The sequence below is a fragment of the Eubalaena glacialis genome, chromosome 1 (assembly GCF_028564815.1).
Source record: "Eubalaena glacialis isolate mEubGla1 chromosome 1, mEubGla1.1.hap2.+ XY, whole genome shotgun sequence".
Classification (NCBI taxonomy): domain Eukaryota; kingdom Metazoa; phylum Chordata; class Mammalia; order Artiodactyla; family Balaenidae; genus Eubalaena; species Eubalaena glacialis.
The window spans coordinates 158589317-158610646 of record NC_083716.1 but is presented as its reverse complement, the minus strand read 5'-3'; the positions used below and the strand labels follow the sequence as shown (position 1 = coordinate 158610646).

General features: G+C 41.9%; 1 protein-coding gene across 2 annotated transcripts in view; it reads right to left on the bottom strand.

Annotated features, from left to right (window-relative positions):
- The window catches only part of KIF5C (kinesin family member 5C), a 162119-nt gene that overhangs the window by 22936 nt on the left and 117853 nt on the right, over positions 1-21330 (bottom strand). For both annotated transcript variants that reach the window (XM_061199905.1, XM_061199916.1), the window contains 4 exons: positions 14285-14460; positions 8715-8783; positions 6823-7029; positions 4523-4669 (listed from right to left, as the gene is read on the bottom strand). In XM_061199905.1, coding sequence (XP_061055888.1) covers positions 4523-4669; positions 6823-7029; positions 8715-8783; positions 14285-14460 — 599 coding nt within the window. The remainder of the gene's footprint in view (positions 1-4522; positions 4670-6822; positions 7030-8714; positions 8784-14284; positions 14461-21330) is intronic.

Genomic DNA, 21330 nt, shown 5'->3' with positions numbered 1-21330 from the left:
CCTTTGTGACTGGTCCAATGTGGAACAGAGATGAGAAACTCATTCTTTAGCCTGACCAGGTGTGCCTGCATATTGTCTTTCTGTATAACGGTAAGGGGCCATCCATCTCTTTCATGTGGAATTCACAACCTACACCATCTCCTGGTGGGAAAACATTGCTGAACCAAGAGGTAGAGCATCATGAGAAGGGAACAAACATCTCCTCCTCTAAGGCTCTCCTTAGATGAGGACACTTTGTATGCTATGCCCAGGTCCCATGTGAATCGGGGAAGAGTGAAGAAAATGTACAATAATGGGCTTCCTCCAAAGTGAGAGCTGGATATTTCTTCCCCCAAAACAGAACCATAACTTCTGAAGCCTACACTTGTCCTAGGAGGTCTAAAAGGAGATTTTGAATCCACACCTGATGGAAAAAAACAATACTCCAAACAAATGGTTTTAACTGTAAGGTTTCTTACAACTTATGAGTTCATATATTTAGTCATGTTTAGTTCAGAGTTTTCAGTAATTCCAGTATATACTGTTATTTCAAAAAGAAGAATCAGAGTTTGCTGCTGCACTAATATTTCATACCTCTCCCCTGGGTCTGGCAATGACTCCAATGTACGTACTGGGCTGTGCGATCCAGTATGGATGACTAATCCAGCAGAAGAGGCTGCCTCTCCTTCCATCTTGCCTGTATGGAAGGAGTCACCCCCCATGCCCACCCCATGACTCTAGAGCATGGAGCAGCTGAGCAAGGTGCCATTTCCAGGTCAAGTAAGAGGTAAGTGAGGTGACTGTTCACATTCTAAGACCTCAAAGTCAAAATGGAACTTTAAAAAATCCTTTTTAGGGCTTCCCTGGTGGCGCAGTGGTTGAGAATCCTCCTGCCAATGCAGGGGACACGGGTTCGAGCCCTGGTCTGGGAAGATCCCACATGCCGCAGAGCAACTAGGCCCGTGAGCCACAACTACTGAGCCTGCGCGTCTGGAGCCTGTGCTCCGCAACGGGAGAGGCCGCGAAAGTGAGAGGCCCGCGCACCGCGATGAACAGTGGCCCCCGCTCGCTGCAACTAGAGAAAGCCCTCGCACGGAAACGAAGACCCAACACAGCCATAAATAAATAAATAAATAAAAATTTGGGGGGGGAAAAATCCTTTTTAAAAAAAATGCCCAGAATTGTCAGGTTTATTTATAAGTGCAGTACAGAGCTAAGGTATGATACAGTTGCTTCCAAGAGCTTGAGGGGCAAGATGGGACTGAAGAAGCAAGCCCTCCTGGGGGTGGGGACCCCAGTCACCCTTCTGGCTGGGGACTGGACCTCAGACCCCAGACCCAGCAGACCCCAGGCTGTGTTGAAGAAGTTGATGGAAAGGGAGCTGTCGGTGATGAGGACTGACTTCAGACCCGGGATCTGGAGCAGTTTTATCTGCATCTCTGGTCCACCCATAGTCAGGTCCCTGATGGAGCTGGGGCCCAGGGTCTGTGTCACCTGCTTGAACTTCTTCACCTCCACCTCAGCCAGACCTGAGGTTGAAAGAAAATTAGGCAGCTAATCCAATCCATCTCATTTACTCTACCTCAACCTGCTACTCTGCTTGTGGCTAGGAATCTGGAAATCTTCATTTTAAAGAAAGACCGGTGACATCGGAACATGAAAGGAAGGGGAGGCTTGCTAATAAACCTGAATAAAGTCAACACTAGGCCCATCTTGTCATTTGCTGCTCTCATCTTGCTTTGTTGACTTAAAGTATTGCCTGGGCTCTGAAAATGTTTCCACATGTGATTGAGCTGGAGAAATATGGGTTCTTCTGTTTCCTTGCTGTTTAGGCCTGTCATATCCTGGAACTGAGGACTGAGGGAGACTCCAACACCTATCTTTCCCTCTCACCCCAGAGCACTATCAGGAGGGACCTTGTGGGGACTGAACAACATTTTAGGAATAAAAATACAAGATCACTGGAAAAGATTTCCTCGATCTCGTTTTTTAGATCAAAAGAATTATATACTTCTTTTGAATTATATACTTCTTTTCAGTTGAATACTCATAATCAGTAAGAAAAGTATCTGTACCCACAATGATAGATCTAAGAAATATACACATAACTCATGCAATTCCTGAGCTGACAACCTTCAAGATAATCTGTTCTCATCCTGTCATTTTACAAATTAGGAAAATGAAACCCAGAGAAGTAAAGTAACTTGCCCAAAGTCACATAATTCCTCCCCTTTAGCTTTCATTGCCCTAATGATTAAATCATAATTGTAAGAAAAAAAAAACAGAATGATTAAGAATATGATGCTATATAAGTGAAAGTTACCAATGAAATTAGTTATCAATGAAATTAACTAGGGCATCCAATTTCTGGAATCCAAAAATAACTTAAAAACATTGAAAGTAGTTAAAAATAATCTCAATCATACTTCATATCCCAAAGGTAAGGAATCTTTTTTTTAATTCCAAAGCACCCAGACACTCCTTGATTTCATTAGCATTTTTCATCAGCTCTATTTTAGAACTTAGCATAAAAATATCTTCCTTTATCGTTATCAGCAGCAGGCGCCAACTTCCCATAAATCAACTGCACCTTCATATTGCAAGGGCCATTTAATCACCCCAACCTCAGAAGTTTATAGCTCAACACCAACATATGCTTCTAAAAATAAATCCTCAAATATAAAATCACCAAACTGGAAAGGATTAATCTTATAGTACCTGAGAATTCTACGCTAAAATTAGATTCATTTGCAAAGATTCATGAAATATTCAGTTACAATAGAGGTTCCATGAAAGAATGATTGGGTTTACAAGAAGTCATATACTCTAAACCTAGACCTATTATACCATCGAAGGAGGACTTTCAATGTTTCCCAGAAATGTCAATAAACGAAAGTAATTTGGGGAGGCTTCTCTAGTATTTAACAATCTCAACTCAAAACCTGAGTGTTCCCACAAAGCAGACTGATATAGAATTTGGCCTTTTAAAGGCTGAAGGGCTAAACTCCAAGAATTTGGTTTTAGGGACCTGTGAGGAAGTTGAATACTATAACACGATTCCCTGGCTTGTTAAAATCCACACACGTTTAAACAATGGCTACTCCACAGAAGGGGCTGACTTCATATAAAGCTATGGTAATCAAAACAGTGTGGTACTGGCATAAAGATTAGATCACTGAAATAGACTAGAGAGACCAGAAATAGCCCTACACACTTCTGGAGGTGGCAGACATGCTCATTATCTTATTGTGGGGATGGTTTCATGAGTGTATACATATGTCAAAACTTCTCAAACTGTATACTTTAAATATGTGCAGCTTACTTTACATCAATTATACCTCAAAAAAGCTATTTTGTTTAATGTCACTATCTTATTTTCCAATGTCCTCTCTATATTGTGGCAAATTGTTAATTGTTCTTAGATGATAACGTCGTTTATTCTCTTTTCTCTCTATTCCTAACTCATAGACAACGTTATACCACCCTCTTTCTCCGCATCTCCCTTACATCCTTGCTATCAGTGACACCAATGTGCACCACCCAAGGGGTTAATCATGGTTAGTTTAAGCCCATTATAGTAATACTATTTCTCTTTGCTTTCCCAGCTTCCCTTGAAGTTTGGGGTGACCGTGTGACCCAATTCTGGCCTTTATAAAGTATAAGGGGATGTCTATTGGGGATTTCTGGGATTATAGTTCCCTCCTGGATGAAAGCTGGCTGCCTTTGCAGCCCATCCTGCCTTGGATGTGGTTGTGTGGGAATGTGATGATTGGTGCTATAGAAGCTATCTTGCTACCTTGAGATAAAAATCTACAGATGTGAAAAGGCAATAGGCTGAGGAAAGCAGAAAGAAAATAAAGAAAAGGCCTGGATGCCTGACATTGTTGAGATACTGCAACAAATTTTGCTTCTAAAACTTCAAGAAGCATAAGAATGACCTGGGGAATCTTGTTAAAATGAAAATTCTAATTCAGTAGGTCTGAGGTGGGCCTGAGAGTCTATAGCTCAAACAAGTTCCCAGGTGAATGCAGATCACAACCTGAATAACAAGATTCTAGACTTCTCATATTGTGAATAATTAAATGTGGCTTTATTTTTTTAAGCCACTGTTAGAATCCTATTACTTCCACCTGAAAGCTCTCCTAATTCATACTGATTGGCTGGGGATTTTCACTCTGTTGGATTCTCATAGAAAAGGAGAAACGTTTCTGAGGGTAGAACTTCTGCTTAACGTATCCAGTTCCAAACCTCTGTGACACTGGTATGCAATTTTGAGGAATAAGTCAACTTACATAAGGCCAACCAAGATTTGAGGACATTTCCTATAACTGAAAGGTAAATTTTTTTCTCCTCCTTAACCAATCATTTACTTAGTAATTCAATCAACCCTTCATTCATTCATTCAAATATTATCAAGCACATAGCAGATGCAAAACACTGTGCTATGCACTGGATACTTAGGAGAATAAAACACAGCCCCTGCTTGCTTAGAATCATGCCATTATACGAGCAGGTAGAGAGGATAAAAGAAAGGCTGGCTTACAGTCTTCACATCATTGGTGCCAATAATTCCTCCTATCTCCCCCAGATCCTTCAGCAGCAAATTCAGGATCTCGGTAGCCCTCTTTTTCTGGTGATTGCTAAGCTCTTGCAGCTGGCTCAGCTCTCTTTGTGTGGTTGTCAATGTAGTCTGCAAAACACATTTTAACAGCAAATTAAAAGGGTCACTCATCAATTTCATACACATGGCATTGCAAAGAATAATATAATGTAGGATAGAGTTCTTTTATCATTTCATGTGATTTCAACACAAGAGTCCTTTTAAGTCAGACTATAGTATAGCACTGCATTCTCTGATAAGAAAAGGAATTTGTCTTGGCCTGATATGTCATTTGTCTGCATATCAGACAACAATTTCCAGGTCAGTTATTAAATAAGTTGTTAAAAATAAGTTATTAAAAATAAATAAAGCCCAAAAGGAATCCTTACGTTTATTATGTGTAATCATATCGTCCTACCTACCAAATGTTCTGTTTCAGTCCACATTCTCCAGGGTCTAAACATACCTGCAAGCATCCCCACCTCCACTTCCAAACACACCTGCTCCCTGGGACCACTTCCAAATTCCCATCTGGCTTCAAAATAGATGGGTCTGGAAGGCCCAAAGGGACATTAGTGAGTCTCGAAAACAACCTAGAAAAAGTCTTTCAATCTTCACGGTGAAGCTGAATTGAACACTTCACCTCGTTTCAAAATTGGTCTGGTTCAACTGGAGATGGCTTCTTAATATACAGCAGATGCTCCATTTTACTGCCAAACATGAACAAATCAACCTTTCCCATCCTTCATGTATGTTACCCAAATGTATATATTTTTAATTAACAAACTCTCAACATCAACAGAATAGCCACCTTTTGGTGTCTTGGTACTAACTCAGCCAACAAAGAAAATAATTTCCCTAAATTATGGAGTTGCAGAGGTTAATGCAAAGACATTTATGTAATTCTTCCATATGCAGCTATTTTACTAGAGCATTTTTACTAGAGGACTTTTAAAGATACGACTAAAAATAGCACTGTAAACCAGTCTAGCAGTACTTTGGTTTGACAGAAAATAAAACTTGTATCATGGAAAACATTTCATTGTTTTGGGAAGCAAATAATACCAAGGACTAGTTAAAGAATCTTGCAGAAAACAGTAAGCAGAGAAAATCTAAGTCTCCTTCTTTCCTACTGTGACTTCTGGTTTGTTTCTCTGGTTCTTGTTTCTGTTTTTATTTTGGCATTGCCACTGCTTATTTCATTTTGTTTTTAAAATCCACAGAAGCAGTAGTTCCCATCTTGGGAAACATTACAAAGTCTTCCTTCGCGCAGCTGAATGTATGGAGTAAGGAGCATTTTCTATCAGCTCTACGGTCAGCAGATCAGAGCTTTCCTGCACTATCTGCTACTTCCCCTTGCCTGGGAGGACTGGCCGTCTTCCACAAAGCAGGCTGGGCACAGTTCCATGACACCAGGCCATCAGGCCGAAGTGCCAAGGGCAGCCAGTTACAGCCACTCGGCTTCCCACCACCCATCTTCCAAGTAGAAGAAGACAAAATGGACACATCCCACCACCAGCCACCTCACCAAATGTTCACTGGCCCTCTGCCACTAGCTCACCTGCAGCATCTTTCGCTGGGAGAATCTGAAATTTAGGAAACGTGAAGACTGAAACACTGGCTGAAAACAGGACAACAGACAAACCAGGACAGCTTGGTCCTAGGCGAAGACAAGAAGCTCCGGGGAAAGGGTGTAAACAAGGAGAGTGAAACCCAGACCTTCCACAGGTCACCCACTCTCCCCTGTTCACATAATATTTTGAGACCTATTTGCTAAGACTGTAGCATATGCACAGGTCCGTGCTAAGTGCTTTATGTAAACTGTCACTAATTCTCGCGCCCTGAAAGGAACATGTTATTATCGCCATTTTTACAGATAAGGAAATGAATACTCAAGTTTCAATGTCTCGACGAAGGCCTAATAGTTGTAAAGTCAAATTTTTAGCTAGGATTTTTCTGGCTCCAAAGTCGGCACTCTCTTGGCTATCCTACAGGGCATCCCTGTTGGTGTTACAAATCCCCTAGATATAAAACAGTTCTGACATGCAGTTCCGGGGGGAATGGACAAGTCACTTACACAAAGTATTTCAATAATTGGAGGATTTCAAAGAATGCATCTATGCCTAACACTGAAAAAGCACTCAGCCAACTGCCTTGCTATACAGTGTCTGTCAGCAAACATTAATATAAGTACACGATTGGCTGCTGAGGAAGTCCTGCCCCCTACACACAAATGCTCCAACCGTTTTCTGGGCCAGCTCATCTGTCAGCTGCTCATTGGCCCTGGTCTTGTCCTCCACTTCCTGTGACTTCTGGTCGTAATTGACAGCCAGCTCCTCCAGGGCCTGGAGAACTTCTTTCACCTCGTCTTTGGCTGCCTCATTTTCAATCTGGAGACGTGTCAGCTCCTCCTGAATCTTCTCATAGTCTCTTCTTGTGGAAGCTAAAAGCTGGGGAAATTAGATGGCATGGAACTGGTGAATCGAATGTTCAAAAGGTTATGCTCTGTGCTCTATCCAAAATAAAGTAATTTTTAAAAAAAACAGATAAAAGAAAATAAGTTGAAAAGCTCAGGATAACTAGACATGCTACTATATATCCAGATGCTAAATGAAAAAATAGCATGTTGTTTTGAAAATCTGTTTCTCTTTCTTTCTTTCTTAATTTTTCTTTCTTTCTTTCTTATTTAAAGCTACATAGGCTTAACTCCAAGAATTGATTACACATCAAAAATCACCACACTTTGTAGCTGGCTGGCTATTCCACAAGTTGAACAGAGGATGAGGAGGAATAATTTCCAAGGACTATAATAATACTTACATGGCTTTTTACTATTATCATTATTTCACATTGTAAACAGGTCGATTTCAGAGTCAACCAAAACAGTATAAAAGGGCAGTCACTAATTTTTCTTAATATTCATCATGGATTATAGAAGTATATACCCCAAACATTAACACTAGTTAAAAGCGAATGACTGAGCTTATGGATACTTTCATTATTTTTGTGCTTACTGTATTTTCTGATTTTCCTGTAATGAACAGATATTGCCTTGATAGTAGAGAAAAAAAACATTAAGAGTTTTAACTGTAACAAAAAAGGAAAGGTTATCACAGGCAGTTGTACCAAGTTGGAGATGAAAAGCAACAGAATGGGAGGAAGAGGGCAGGAAACACAAAGCAAATGGAAGACTCAACTCTAGTTAAAAGGGGAATCAGTTAAATATGGTTCCTGCCAAGGGAAGTGTTTGGGCAGAGGGCATAATCATTGTCCTGGAGAGATGAAGGGCAACAAAGAGGAAGAGAAAAAGATCGTTAGAGAGAGAGTTATGTCTACGAGAGGGCTGGGACTGAGGCCATGAACTTAAGCCACTTGCTATAATTGCATCATATGATCCAACTCACAGCATTTTAGCAACAAAGCAGAAAGCACCCTAAAGCACAAAAGAGAAAACATACTTAGATGTCCTCAGTAAGAGAATTACGAATCATCTGTGTTTGATAGATTGGCTATCTGTTCTTTGCTTAGGTTCCTATTTGTAAAGTACTTGGCAAAAAGAACAATACAGTTGAGACATTTACTGGAGAATTGAATGCCATCCAGGAAGAGACTGAAGAAAATTTGCCTCCTCGTTACCGTATCACATATATACTAACGCAGCACTTGGACCCCTATCTTCTTTGCTTTCCTCTCCTCTACCTTCTACTTCTGTTTTGGGGGTGTTTTTTTTTTCCTACAAGAGAGCACAAGAACATGGTGTAGATCAAAGACCTGAGCTGTCTGATTTGCAAAGCCGAAGAGGCGGAAGTGGCACAGACCAGGAGTGCTGGGCCCTGAGTATGAGGAAGCAGGATCATCCTTGCCCGACCTCCAAGCTCCTCTATTTCTGCCCTTCACAGACTGTGTAGCAGCCAGCTACCCACTCTCAAAACCCTAGAGTTCTAGGAAGTCACATTTATTTTCTAAATTCCCCTAAAATCAGCTTTCAGCAGGCACTGAAAGGAAATCTTCCAAGAAATTTTCACATGATGCAGTGATTTTAAAAAACTCTTTGCGAATTAAATTTCTGGAACAAACATCAACAACAGAGTCATAAAAGAACTTGGTAAAAAAAATTTTGTATTGCATTCTTTACCTCATCCTGATCCAACATCTGTTGCTTTAGCTTTTCAGCCAGCTGGCTCTGCTGGTTAATTTCATCATCCTGAAACGAAATATCATATTTAATTTTTTGTGGTTAGTTATGTCATTTTTGCTATCCTGGTTTCTCAATGGATGACCGTCAGATACCAGGATGCCAGCTATAAGCTGGCTGATAAGATGAAGGAAATGGTGTGGTGCTTCCCCGCAGAAGAGAGACTGGTTAAAATACCACATTGCCCAACTTGCTCAGCCAATGAAACATCTGGATATTCTGGGAAATACAATATCCTACACATTCAGCTCAATTCCTGCTCATCCAGAAATCGGCGATGAAGGGCTTGGGAACCGAAAGGAACTTTGGAGCTATCCCTCCAGCTTAAAGATGTTAACAGTGAATTCCTAGCTCAAAAAATACGGGAGTGAGTTTCTAACCACCTGCGCTGTAATACATACATGTCCGAAATCTTGTTAAACACATCTGTGACCAGGAACACTGCCATCTGATAGGTAGAAGAGACCAGTATTTCCACTTCAAACCTCTTACTTGGAGAAACTGGAAAACATTTACTAGAGAATTAATCTTTGGCATGACAGAGCTCCCTTTGATTAGGAGCTAATTTTCTTACCAGTCTGAAAAAACCTCAAGGAAGCTGGTGTGCAGAAACGTGATTGCTTCCTTTCTGGCCTGTCATTGAAGTGGGAAAGGATCTCCCCACAGGCAAGTTCACGCTTCTCACTCTCAACTTCTGCCACTAGGTGTTGCTGCCACAAAAGCCAGAGCTGCCGCCTCTCACGCCCCGTGCAGGCATCTCTGCCTCTCCCCTCCCTAGACGCGGTCCACCCAGTATGGAAAGCAGCAGGCAGACGGCGCCTAACCGCATGAGACTCGGTCTTGGTTACGAAGATTTTCATGAGTTCCAACGAAATTGTGAAGCACAGCCTGTGAAGAAAGACAGCTTGGCTTCAGATGTGCCTCTCCCTTAGGAACAGGAGAAAATCCTCTGTGGTGACGCTTCTGGGTTCTAAACCCCAAGCAGAGTCGGATCCAGTTCAGTGTTACTGTGTCCGTCCTTGTGCCAGGAGCTGCCCAGGTGTTTCCATGTGCAGCCCATAAGAAACCTGCACTGTGCTTTCTGCCTTTTCCAGAGGGGGAGGTAAGAAGGTAAACTCAAGGGCCTAGGTGGCAGAACCTCAGTTTCCCACGGGATATTTTCCTGCCTGTTTGGTCATGTCTGTGCATCCATTTAAATCAGATTAAATGTAAAAATCTATTAAATCACAACTTGATGCTTTCCACGGAGCAAGAAAATTCTAACACCAATATTATGAGATCTGCATCTCCTTTTCCTTTGCGTAGAACATCTTTGGGGCTTATTTCTCTGCTCAGGGAGATCCTGTTTCTACTGAACTTTTTACACCAACTCACCTATTTTATGTATAAGAAAATTCAAATACCAGAATATTTTCCAAAAAGTGCTCAGAAACCTATTATCCACAGACTAGATCTTAACAGCTGCCATCAAGCCTGTGTAAACATGTTCTAAGAGATGCACTTGAATGTACAGATATAGACTGCACAGCACATCTTACTCTGAAGTTTTGAAAATTGTTTTATAATTTTAAATTCTTTAATGCTTCTAAAAAATACTTCAAGTCAGATTTCTGGCAGGAGAATTAGGGAAGTTATATCAGAGTGAAACCTCCCCCCAAAAATGGTACTTCCACAGTGAGAAGACTGTATGTCGGGCATATTTTCTCTACTACTTTATAAACTTAGAATGTCATTTACCAGGAACAATTTTGTGCTTATGTTCCTCCGCACATAAATATTAAACATCTTAACATAAAAGACTCAAGAAGTTTAACATGGGGGAGCTACCATCTCTTCCCCTGGGACATACGAGCAACAGCTACAAGTGATATAAACCACAAGAGAAGCAAAACAGTAGTGCAAGTGCTTTGTTCTTATACTGTGTTCATTCCAAAGCCTGAGACGCAGGCTTGCTCCTGACAGGTGAAGGGCTGTGATGCAGTGATTTTTGAGGTACTGTGAGAAACTAAGGGCCCTTAGCCCATCTGGGAAGGATGAAGAACAAGGATTACATTATAAGGACACGAATCACTTATATCAGAGACATTTCCAAAACTACACTTACCCTTTATTAAGGCAACTTCTCTAAGGAATTAGCATAGTCTACTGTGATTTTTTTTTAATTTTCAAAACTTTCAGAGTAAGATGTGCTGTGCAATCTATATGGATACATTCAAGTGCATCTCTTAGAACATGTTTACACAGGCTCACTCTGATGCCAACTGTTAAGATCTGGTCTATGGATAATGGGTTTCCAGGCACCTTTCAAAAAATATTCTGGTATTTGAAATGAAATAAGTGAGCCATCAACAGGTCACTGGTCACCTTTAATTATAAAGATGTTTTTGTTGCAATGGTAATCAGTGAAATGAGGTTCAACTTCTACTTCTACTTACACTGAATTCCTCTCTTACAACTCCAACAGTACAGAAGCTCTGGAGGGGTGATGGGGAATAAGAGAGACAGTGCCAATGCCGAGCTGCCTATCTTACAACTCGGCTTTCAGCCCACCTCTGCACCACCACCCCTCTGATACCATATATAATGTGGCTTCTCCCTTAAGCAAACAAAGGGAGAAGACAGAAAAGAAAGAAAGAAACCAATATTTAGTGAGCATCTGCTACGTCGTAGAAACTTTTATTCCCCAATGAAACCTTTTAAAGTAACAGATGCGAACTCCATGTTGCAGATGAGAAAAACATCTTCAGCAGGTGGGTCATCGGCCCAGGTCTCAGCATTGTTAACTCACAGGTCTGGCTCTAAAGTACACGCTTTTTGGAAACAACCTAAATGTCCATCGACAGATGAATGGATAAAGAAGATGCGGTACGTATATATACAGTGGAATACTACTCAGCCATAAAAAGAACGAAATAATGCCATTTGCAGCAACACGGATGCAACTAGCGATTATCATACTAAGTGAAGTCAGTCAGAAAGAGAAAGACAAATACCATATGATATCACTTGTATGTGGAATCTAAAATATGGCACAGATAAACCTATCTACAAAACAGAAATAGACTCACAGACATAGAGAACAGACTTGTGGTTGCCAAGGCGGGGGTGGGGGAAGGACTGGGAGTTTGGGGTTAGCAGATGTAAACTATTATATATAGGATGGATAAACAACAAAGTCCTACTGTATAGCACAGGGAACTATATTCAATATCCTGTGATAAACCATAATGGAAAAGGATATTAAAAAAAAGAATGTCTATACGTGTATAACTGAGTCACTTTGCTGTACAGCAGAGATTGGCACTACACTGTAAATCAGCTATACTTCCGTAAAAAAAAAAAAAATTAAGTGTTAAAAAATAATAATAAAGTGCATGCTTTTCCATCACACAGAGCTGGCCTGGAAGAGCACCTGTCCTTAGACCCCTGCAGGGGCAGCACGGAGGGACAGAGGGGGCAGCGGGGAGGAGACCGCATAGTCTTTCTCCCACCGCATTCTAGACAAATTCATTAGGGCTGAAAAGTTCCTCATTTCAAGGGCTAAGGCCAAAATGGGATGAGCACTGGACTGGGAGTCAGAAGATGTGTAATCTCACTGCAGCTCTGCCACCTACAGCTGATGTAAGTCATCTAACCACCCTGGGCTAGCCTCTCATCTAGACTTACTTTCAGCGCTGCCACTAATAATCTATGAAGGTGCCCTGTCCCGACTCATGCATTCTCAAAAGTATCACACCACCTAGCTCATCAGAAGCATGAAATAGCTCCTAGAACCTTTAAGAGGAGGACAAATAAGAATGACAGCTGACAAGTCATAATCAGGCCATCCATGGGTAGAGATGCGAAGGTCAAACCACTAGCTTTGGTGCCCCCCTCCCCAGGCTGAGGCTCTGGGGCTCAGTCCTCTCCCAGATCTCTCAGCATCATCCTGTGATGGACCACACATGCTAATCTCAAGATGTGTGCTTAACAGGGTTTTCAAAACACACGCTAAAGGAAAATGATATAACAGAAAATGTCCTAGGTTGGTCATTAGGAGGCAGAGGCTCTAGGGTCAGCTCTGCCAGCTACCAACTGAGAACTGCCAAGGCCTGGCATTTCCTACACTTCAGGAGCTGGATTCAAGACTCTAAAGTCTCCCTCAGAGCAAAGAGAAATCCTCATGCTGCGAAGGTAAAAGATACCAATTCCAATCACTGCGGGCTTCTATTCATAGAGAATAGAGAGCAGAATCAGGTTATCACCCCGCATCCAGGATTCTTTGGGGATACTAAAAATGAACCATCAATTCTAAATGCTATTAAACAATAGCATTTCTTTGGAGAAACCGAGAAATCCACAGACACTATTCACTAACTTACTGATCTCCCTTTTCTCTCATTTTGTTTGAGGTTTTACATAAAACACCTGGGTAGAAATGGAAGGGTAACTATGTCTAGTGCCTAAAGAGTAATTAACACAGCTCTCACGGTGTGAATATCTTATTAAATGTTACCCAAAGGGTAGGGCGACCCCAGTTTAACACTGCAGTTGTAATGCAAACCCCCAAAGTCATGGGCACAAAGAGAACCAGCTTCCTTATGACAACCAGTCACATTTCCCTTGTGAAGGTGATACCAGACTGAGCTTTACTCAGAAGAGACAGGCCTGTAAGATTAATGACAACGTTAACATAACAAAGCTGCTTCATCCAAGCCAGAGGTGTCCCCAAGCACTCTGAGCTGAACCACAGCAGAAAAGATTAAATCAGACCAAAAATATCAGCAACCTTGATGAAATGAACTGAAAGGATTTAGATATTCCAAGGGCAATATGCCAAGATCACGTGAAACATCAAGTTAATTTCCTTTGCCTCTGGGATTCCTAACCCGACCTTCTTTGGGAATGAATGATACAGTGTTCTCCAAGATCTCTTTTCCTTTATTCCAATTTGTGCACTGACATGGTTCTTTGAGTCCCAAAAGTTTGCCATGAAATTAGACATCCCAGCATGTCCAAACTACTTCGTTCAAGAGGATGCCCCTGAAAACAGCCTTACTGATGCTGCTACTACTGGCTCCTCATTCCAGGGTCTTAGAGCTACGTGATTAAAGTACACACCTGAGTTTTGGGAGCTACCGCCTTTGCCCCTATAGCTGGGACACTGCTGGAATTTCCAAGAGGTGATGGACAGGCCCAGAGAAGAAAACAAGGGACAATTAAAGAAAGATCACATAGCCTCTACTCTCATGCAGTGATAAGGCCCCATCCAATTTCTAGATGTGAAGACTCTGTCTACCCAGGCCAACACTCCACTCTTCCAATCAAGTTTCCATTCCACATGAATCCAGTTCCCTGAGTCTGTCTGCCCAATGAAGAGCTAGGGTAAATACTAGGAAGACAGGCACAAACATCAGTCTGCAGCCCTACATCAGTTCCGTGGGGCTTGAGCTGCTTCCAGCCAGTATATCTAGGACCTGCTACTTTTAGTTTTTGTACCAGTGTGAGGTCTATAATCTCTGACTACAGACCTTATCATCCAGTTGTCGGTAGAGACTGGAGATCTCCTCATCATACTTCTCCTTCTCCTCTGCAGAGATGCCAGCAACCACAGGAACAATGTTGTCTATGATGGGGGTGTTATCACAGGGCTCCAGGGGCTTCTGGTCCTTAGCACTGATCTGTTCATCCTCAGGCACAGCTTCTCCTGCAAAGCACAGCCGAGAGGAGTTAGGGATTGAAGAAATTCAGCATGCAGCCCTCCAGGAAGAGTTCCAAAAATAGTCACTCCCGTGAAAAAGACACAGAGGACACAATAAGGAACTGTTGCAGAGAGTTATAGCTTGTGTTCTTTCTATTTGACAAGAAAGGTCATAGTGATTTGACCAAAATGGGTCTAAGGAAGAAGTAGACTACGTAACACTCCCTCCCTCGTGATGCATCACTGAAGTAAACTGGTTCCATCAACCACACAAGCTCTCCAACTTTGCAGCGATACCCAGAAATTTTGCATACAATTTTCTTTGTTGAGGAATATGCTAGGGCTTTACTAGAATCATATTCTCTCTAGCGATTGATTCAAAGGGAAACAGACCTCTGAGGCATCCTAATTACAATTAATTAGGTTACTGTTTCATTAATAGAAACAGCCAAATCAAGGAACAAATTCGCCATTGTTAATAGAACACCATAGGGCCCAAATCCTCAGACTCTGAGAATCTCTGACTCTGAAACATGAAGTCAGGGTAGCCCCGGACCCGGGAACCCTGACTGACATCGCACAAACACACATCCCACTACCACCCTCTCCCCCAGGAAGTCAGAATTAATGGTCTCAACTGGAGAGTTCAAATAGAATAATTTCTTGTGATATCAGGTAATCCCAGGAAAGAAAAAGCAGCCCATCTAGAATATCATGCAGACACTCTGCATACCGCTTCTCGGTCTGCAGAGGAGCATTTATGGGGCCTTCGAAGGAAGTAGTACCAAATGTGACCACGCAAGTTGAGGGAAAAGGTGAAGTTCTCAAGCTGGCCCATGGCTATCCCCAACAAGAAAACCACCTTGCAAAGACAGACTGCATAAAAAGGAGTCTATGAAAACCATGTGGTTCAACTGTGTCTTTTAAATATCTTCTTGGAAAGCAAACCAAAACCAAACATACTTTTCCATCACAATGTTTACCATCAGTTTCACACTCAGTTTGCTACAATCAGTGAGCGTCTGCAACGTTCCAAGCCTCACCCAGTTCTCAGCCCGAAAAATGCATTCTGTGGAAATTCCCCAGGAAAACTGTCCTGAGCCAGAGCGAATTTCTCACAGAAAAAAAAAAAGACACCCAAAAACAAATGAGAGAAGAACTGAACTCCTAATCCATGGCTTCATGAACAGTATATATCAAGTCTCAAGAAACCCACCTGAACACTGATTGTGTACATTTATCTCAATATAAACAAAGCACTTTGTGATGGGTTAGCTTTGCTGCTTAAGACTCCATTATCTCACTTGATAATCACAAAATGGTACCATAGGCCTCCACTTCAAATAAAATTAACACTCAATGATTTCACCTTGGTATCACAGTTCCATTTGAAGCAGCAACTTGAAGCAAAGCCTGGAATAAATGATTACTTTGCTGAATACAAAACTGAGCCAACCTTTTTTTCTTCTGAAGCTCAACTACACTGTACTGTACCTAAGCCTTTTTCTAAAATTATTGACCTGAAACAAAACCAGAATATCTGAGTAGCCTTTGAATTGAATCTGAACCAAATCATTATTTCATTCAGTTCCAATTCCTGGTTTGAAGCGTCCATCAACAACCCTAGCGTGCAGACCGGATTTCATCCAATTAAAGGATCTATATTATCTACAGCCTGCTATGTCCATGGGCTATAAAAGCAGTACCGTGTTCTAGTTCCTAAGGATTTGTGTGTGTGTGTGTGTGTGCTTCAAAACATTATATATATATAAAATTATAAAAATATATATGTAAATATCTTTTTAAACCATAGAGTATATACTAAAACTTGAAAGCCCTCCTTCACCTCTACCTCCCAACTCTGTTCCTTCTCTAGAGAATTTCACCACTTACACTTTGGTAAATGTCCTTCCCCCACTTGGATCATGACTGTATCTCTAATTTTTCAATCCTAGCTTCTGAAATTTGTGAACAGGGCAGTCCAGTGCAGTATGAATTGATCTTCCAGCTAAAGCATAATGAAGATGAAATTCTTAACTGCACTAGACCAGAAACCAGCCAGAATATAGTCATAGTGTCCACAGGCCAATTCAGCCCAAGTCCAGAGGTAAGATACAAAAACATCTGAAAAGGACATATTCCCTGCATTCTTTGTTTCCAAACGGCCACAGAGGCAGTGATATCGTGAGGCTGGGGTGAGCTAAGGAGTTGCCCAGTGCGTATTTCCATTTGTCTGGGCGGGCAGGAGTCAGGGATGAATCCCACAACCTAGCAGTGGGTGACTTGCTCTAACCAAAAGTCACAGGCTTGACTACCCCTAAAGCTGCCCTCTTCTTCCACTGAGAAGTTATAGCATTACAAAGTTCCAGAGTTGTCCCAGTTTAGAGAGGTTCAACAAGCTAGCCAACGCTGCTCTGAGGCACCTGAAAGTGACCAACAGACACTGCATAAACATGGTCTGTGCCAAAGCGGGACACTAAGCCACCCTGCACCTTCTACAGATCTAGCTACTATCAAGCCATCTCCTGCTTAACCTCTTGCTTTTTGTAAAGGCAAGGAAATAACAATGCCTTTAACATAGCACTGTTCTAAATATTAATTAAACTAGTATATGTAAAAAACACAAAAGTCCATCTCTTATCCCCTCCTCTTCCTGACAAATTGTCAACTTTTTAGGTTTTGCAGATAAAATATCATTTTACTTATCCTGAGATTAGTGTTTCTGGGGTCTTCACAATAACTTTGGTAGTTAGGCTCAGTTCCCCCCAAAAATACAATACAGCCATACGAGTGCCTTTAGGGTTTATTTATTTATTTTTATTTTTAACATCTTTATTGGAGTATAATTGCTTTACAATCGTGTGTTAGTTTCTACTTTATAACAAAGTGAATCAGTTATACATATACATATATCCCCATATCTCTTCCCTCTTGCCTCTCCCTCCCTCCCACCCTCCCTATCCCACCCCTCTAGGTGGTCACAAAGCACGGAGCTGATCTCCCTGTGCTATGCCGCTGCTTCCCACTTGGGTTTATTTTTATTATTATGAAAACAATATTTGGGTTTATTTTTATTATTATGAAAACAATATTTGAAACCTATAGCTGGTTTTCTGGTTTCCCTTGAACAATTCTCTGAATCGAAGCATCAACATGTCCCCCACAAAACTACATCTAAACAGCGAGCCCACCCCAGTTTTTATTCTAAAGGTCAGGCAGTCAGGATTATTTTTTGCAGCAGCCGTTCAGGCCAAGAAGAACAAAGCAGCAACACGCAGGAACAAAAGCAGAGGGTGTCTGGGGGAGAGCACAGCTCCTGCCCAGAGAGGAACCAAGAACAGGTTTTCCCAAACACCGCTGCCCTTCAAAGGACCGAGGAAATGACTTCCAGAAGCGTCCCTGGTAACTACACTGTCCAGCTCACAAACACGTCTGGAGATTGTAAATTCCCAGCACTATGCAGGACCTGACACTAGGCAATCTGTCTCCATGGCAATCTCACAGCATTAATGGAGAATATTCCCTGCAATGCAGTGGATGGGGTCTCCGGAGAAGCCCCCATGAGGTGATTACGGAATAACCGATTGTAACACAGAAGACAGCTGCAAACAAACCCTGGAGAAATAATGCCCTAAAATTTGGAGGTAGGAGAACAAGAAAAGGATCACAAATGAAGATTAGCATCTATTTTTATTTTTATTCTCCTTTGCATGAAAAGCAAATTTCTCTTAGTTTATCCCTTGAGGATTTATATCTGCTGTCTATAAGGAAAGAGCTTATAATACTGTAAAGCATCTGATATTTTAGAATGAAAACTCCACCTCCCACCCCCGCAAGAAACATTTCCCTTTTTTACATAAGCATTCTGGCATTTCCTAATTTCCTATTGTCAGATGTAATTACCTTTAAGGACTAAAACGATTTGTGTGTACACAGGAGCATTCAATTGGAGCATACCTATAAGGTTTGCAGAGCACTTTAATTATAAAATGAAAACCCCCCCAGAGGGCATAAATAACATTTCCACAAAAAGTAGAAATCCATCAATTGCAATAAACAAGAATGACAGACTAATCAAAAATTCTTGTTAGTGCTATTAGTTAAAAAATGCTAAAACAGGCTTTTTGGGGTTTTGTTTTTTCAAAAAAAAAAAGAAAGAAAGAAAGAAAGAAAGAAAACCATTAGGCTGCCAGTAATTCATTAAAATTTCACACATGAAGTAGCAACAAGCTAGTTATCCTTTTCATAAGTTGAGTCCCTAAAGCCTCTGGAGAACATAGTAAGGTAATTGGCTTCTCTCTACGGCTCCAGGGCAAAGATTGGCTGGTCACTCACAGCTTCCGCCAGAAACCAGATCAGATCTGGCAAAGGAGGCACTTTCTTTTAATACCAATTAAACAGGCCCAGTGGCAGACCTAATGGCAAGTAATTTCTATATCAAAGAAACGAAAAGGAAATCTTTAAGTTGCCAGATGGGTAAGAGCAGCTGGATACAAGATGTCATTATATAAATGGGAGGTTTAAAAAAAATCATTCCTTTATGGGATTATTTTGCACTCAAATAGCATCTTTTACCCTATTTCCTCAAAATATTGTAAGAAGCTTAAGACATTCTCTAATCCTTTCTACAGTAATTTTCTAACAAACTGGTCACCCAGGACTCTGCATCCTCTTTACATTCTTCTTAAACAGGCCACACGATTCTCCCAGCGATCAGTATTTCTATTAGTGTTTCGTTGTGCTCTCGAAAGAAGGAAGAGGGGGGCTTCCCTGGTGGCGCAGTGGTTGAGAATCTGCCTGCCAATGCAGGGGACACGGGTTCGAGCCCTGGTCTGGGAAGATCCCACATGCCGCGGAGCAACTAGGCCCGTGAGCCACAACTACTGAGCCTGCGTGTCTGGAGCCTGTGCTCCGCAACAAGAGAGGCCGCGATGGTGAGAGGCCCGCGCACCGCGATGAAGAGTGGCCCCCGCTTGCCGCAACTGGAGAAAGCCCTAGCACAGAAACGAAGACCCAACATAGCAATCAATCAATCAATCAATCAATCAATCTTTAAAAAAAAAAAAAATGAAGGAAGAGGGCCTAACAAATTAGAGCTCTCAAATGAAATGCTAACTTCTGAAGTTCTACAATAATCATGAGTCTGAGAGAGGGGCCAGCATCTTCTACATATTTAATACCAAAAAAGCAAATTGTGTCCCAACTACGGAGGCTGCACAGTTCCACAGAGCCCCCATCAGCCTCGAGGTTACAGATTTAGCTACTTAGGGAACCAAGCCTGCTGGCCTGGCAGGTTTTAAATCTGGAGAACAAATCTGCTCTAGAGATTGCTGATTTTTCCACACCTTCTCAGATTGGGATGAAATAATTTCTTTGCATGACTTCAGCAGATGGGGTAAATCTACATCCACTCTGTTAGAAAATATTATATTATGCAAGAGATGCTGCAGATATGCAGTTTCATCAGGTCATTTCCCTGCACTTCTGACACCTGGATATTCAGGGCCTCTTTTTCTCACTTAAGCCCTTGTAAAAAGTTATCATTTTTTTAAAGAACAAAATTCAAAGAAGTACCAGAGAAGAGGGCATGTGTAAAGACTGACCTGGCAGAGACTGGGAACTATGGATACAACCTCCCTCTAAGCATCATGCCCCTGGGCCTTCAGCCCTCCTTCCCCATCCTCTTGTCTAGAGTCTTCTTGATGGATTGAGGAGGAGGGGGCAGCGGTGAAGTGGAAGCTGAACTACCTAAATCTATCCCCACTTACAGGATGGTTCGAATCCTTTCTGTACATACGATCAACAAGCAACAGAGCTGGAAAAAAAGATCCTATTTCTGACAGCTGCCCACTCCCTCTATCTGTCCTTAAGCAAGTAGGCTGAACAAATTTCCATGAGGCTAAAGTTGCCCACAGAGCCTCCAGATTTGCAGAAAGACTGCCCGTCGATTTTAGCCCACAAGATGTCACTAGGAGATTGGGGTGGACATGTGTTGTTTTTCAGACACTCAACACCCATTCTCACAACAGCACCTTGACTGCCTTGTGAGGAATTACCCCCTCCAGTGCATGTAGTCTTGGTCAGACAACACATCAGCGTGTCCTGTCCTTCCCCAGACAAAGCACACCACCCAGCGCAGTATCCTCCATCTCTCCAGGGCCTCTGGGTCTCCAACGCACAAGACAAGGATGGAAACACGCTTAGAGGGGATCCACTCCAGGTGTGGCCCCTTATAAGCCCAGTTCCTCAGCTGTTCTTTCGGTTCTGTGAGTCACTCATAGCTTTTTTTTTTTTTAATTGAAGAATAGCTGATTTACAAAGTTGTGTTAGTTTCAGGCATACACCAAAGTGATTCAGTTATACATACACGTCTATTCTTTTTCAGATTCTTTTCCGTTTTAGGTTATTACAAGATACTGAATGTAGTTCCCTGCTTTCTCTTTTTGTTTAAGCTGGCAGGACCTTCACTGGCCCAGTGGGGAATGGAGCCAGGAGAGTGGAGGGTTCTCCCCACTCCTGCTTTGTAAAAACAAGGCGTGACCCCCCCCCCCTTAAGCTCCCACGCACATGCCCTGGGCCACGCTGCCTGAATGGCAGTGGCAGAAATGAATTAAGGCTTGGTGTGGTATATGCATTACTACGAGTCCCAGGCCATGTTCTGAGAATCAATGTTCTACTACACCCAGTGGAGAAAACCACCAAGCTCGCATCGGAAGTAGCCCATTAAGCTATAAGAATATAGGTGGGGATGGGGTGAGGACCAGCCTATAAGCACGTAATAGGATAGTATTTCATGGCTTTTGAATGACTTTGGGCAGGGAATGCTCTCTCCTGTGGCCAACTGTATCAGACATACCGCTCTTCACTTATTTACAG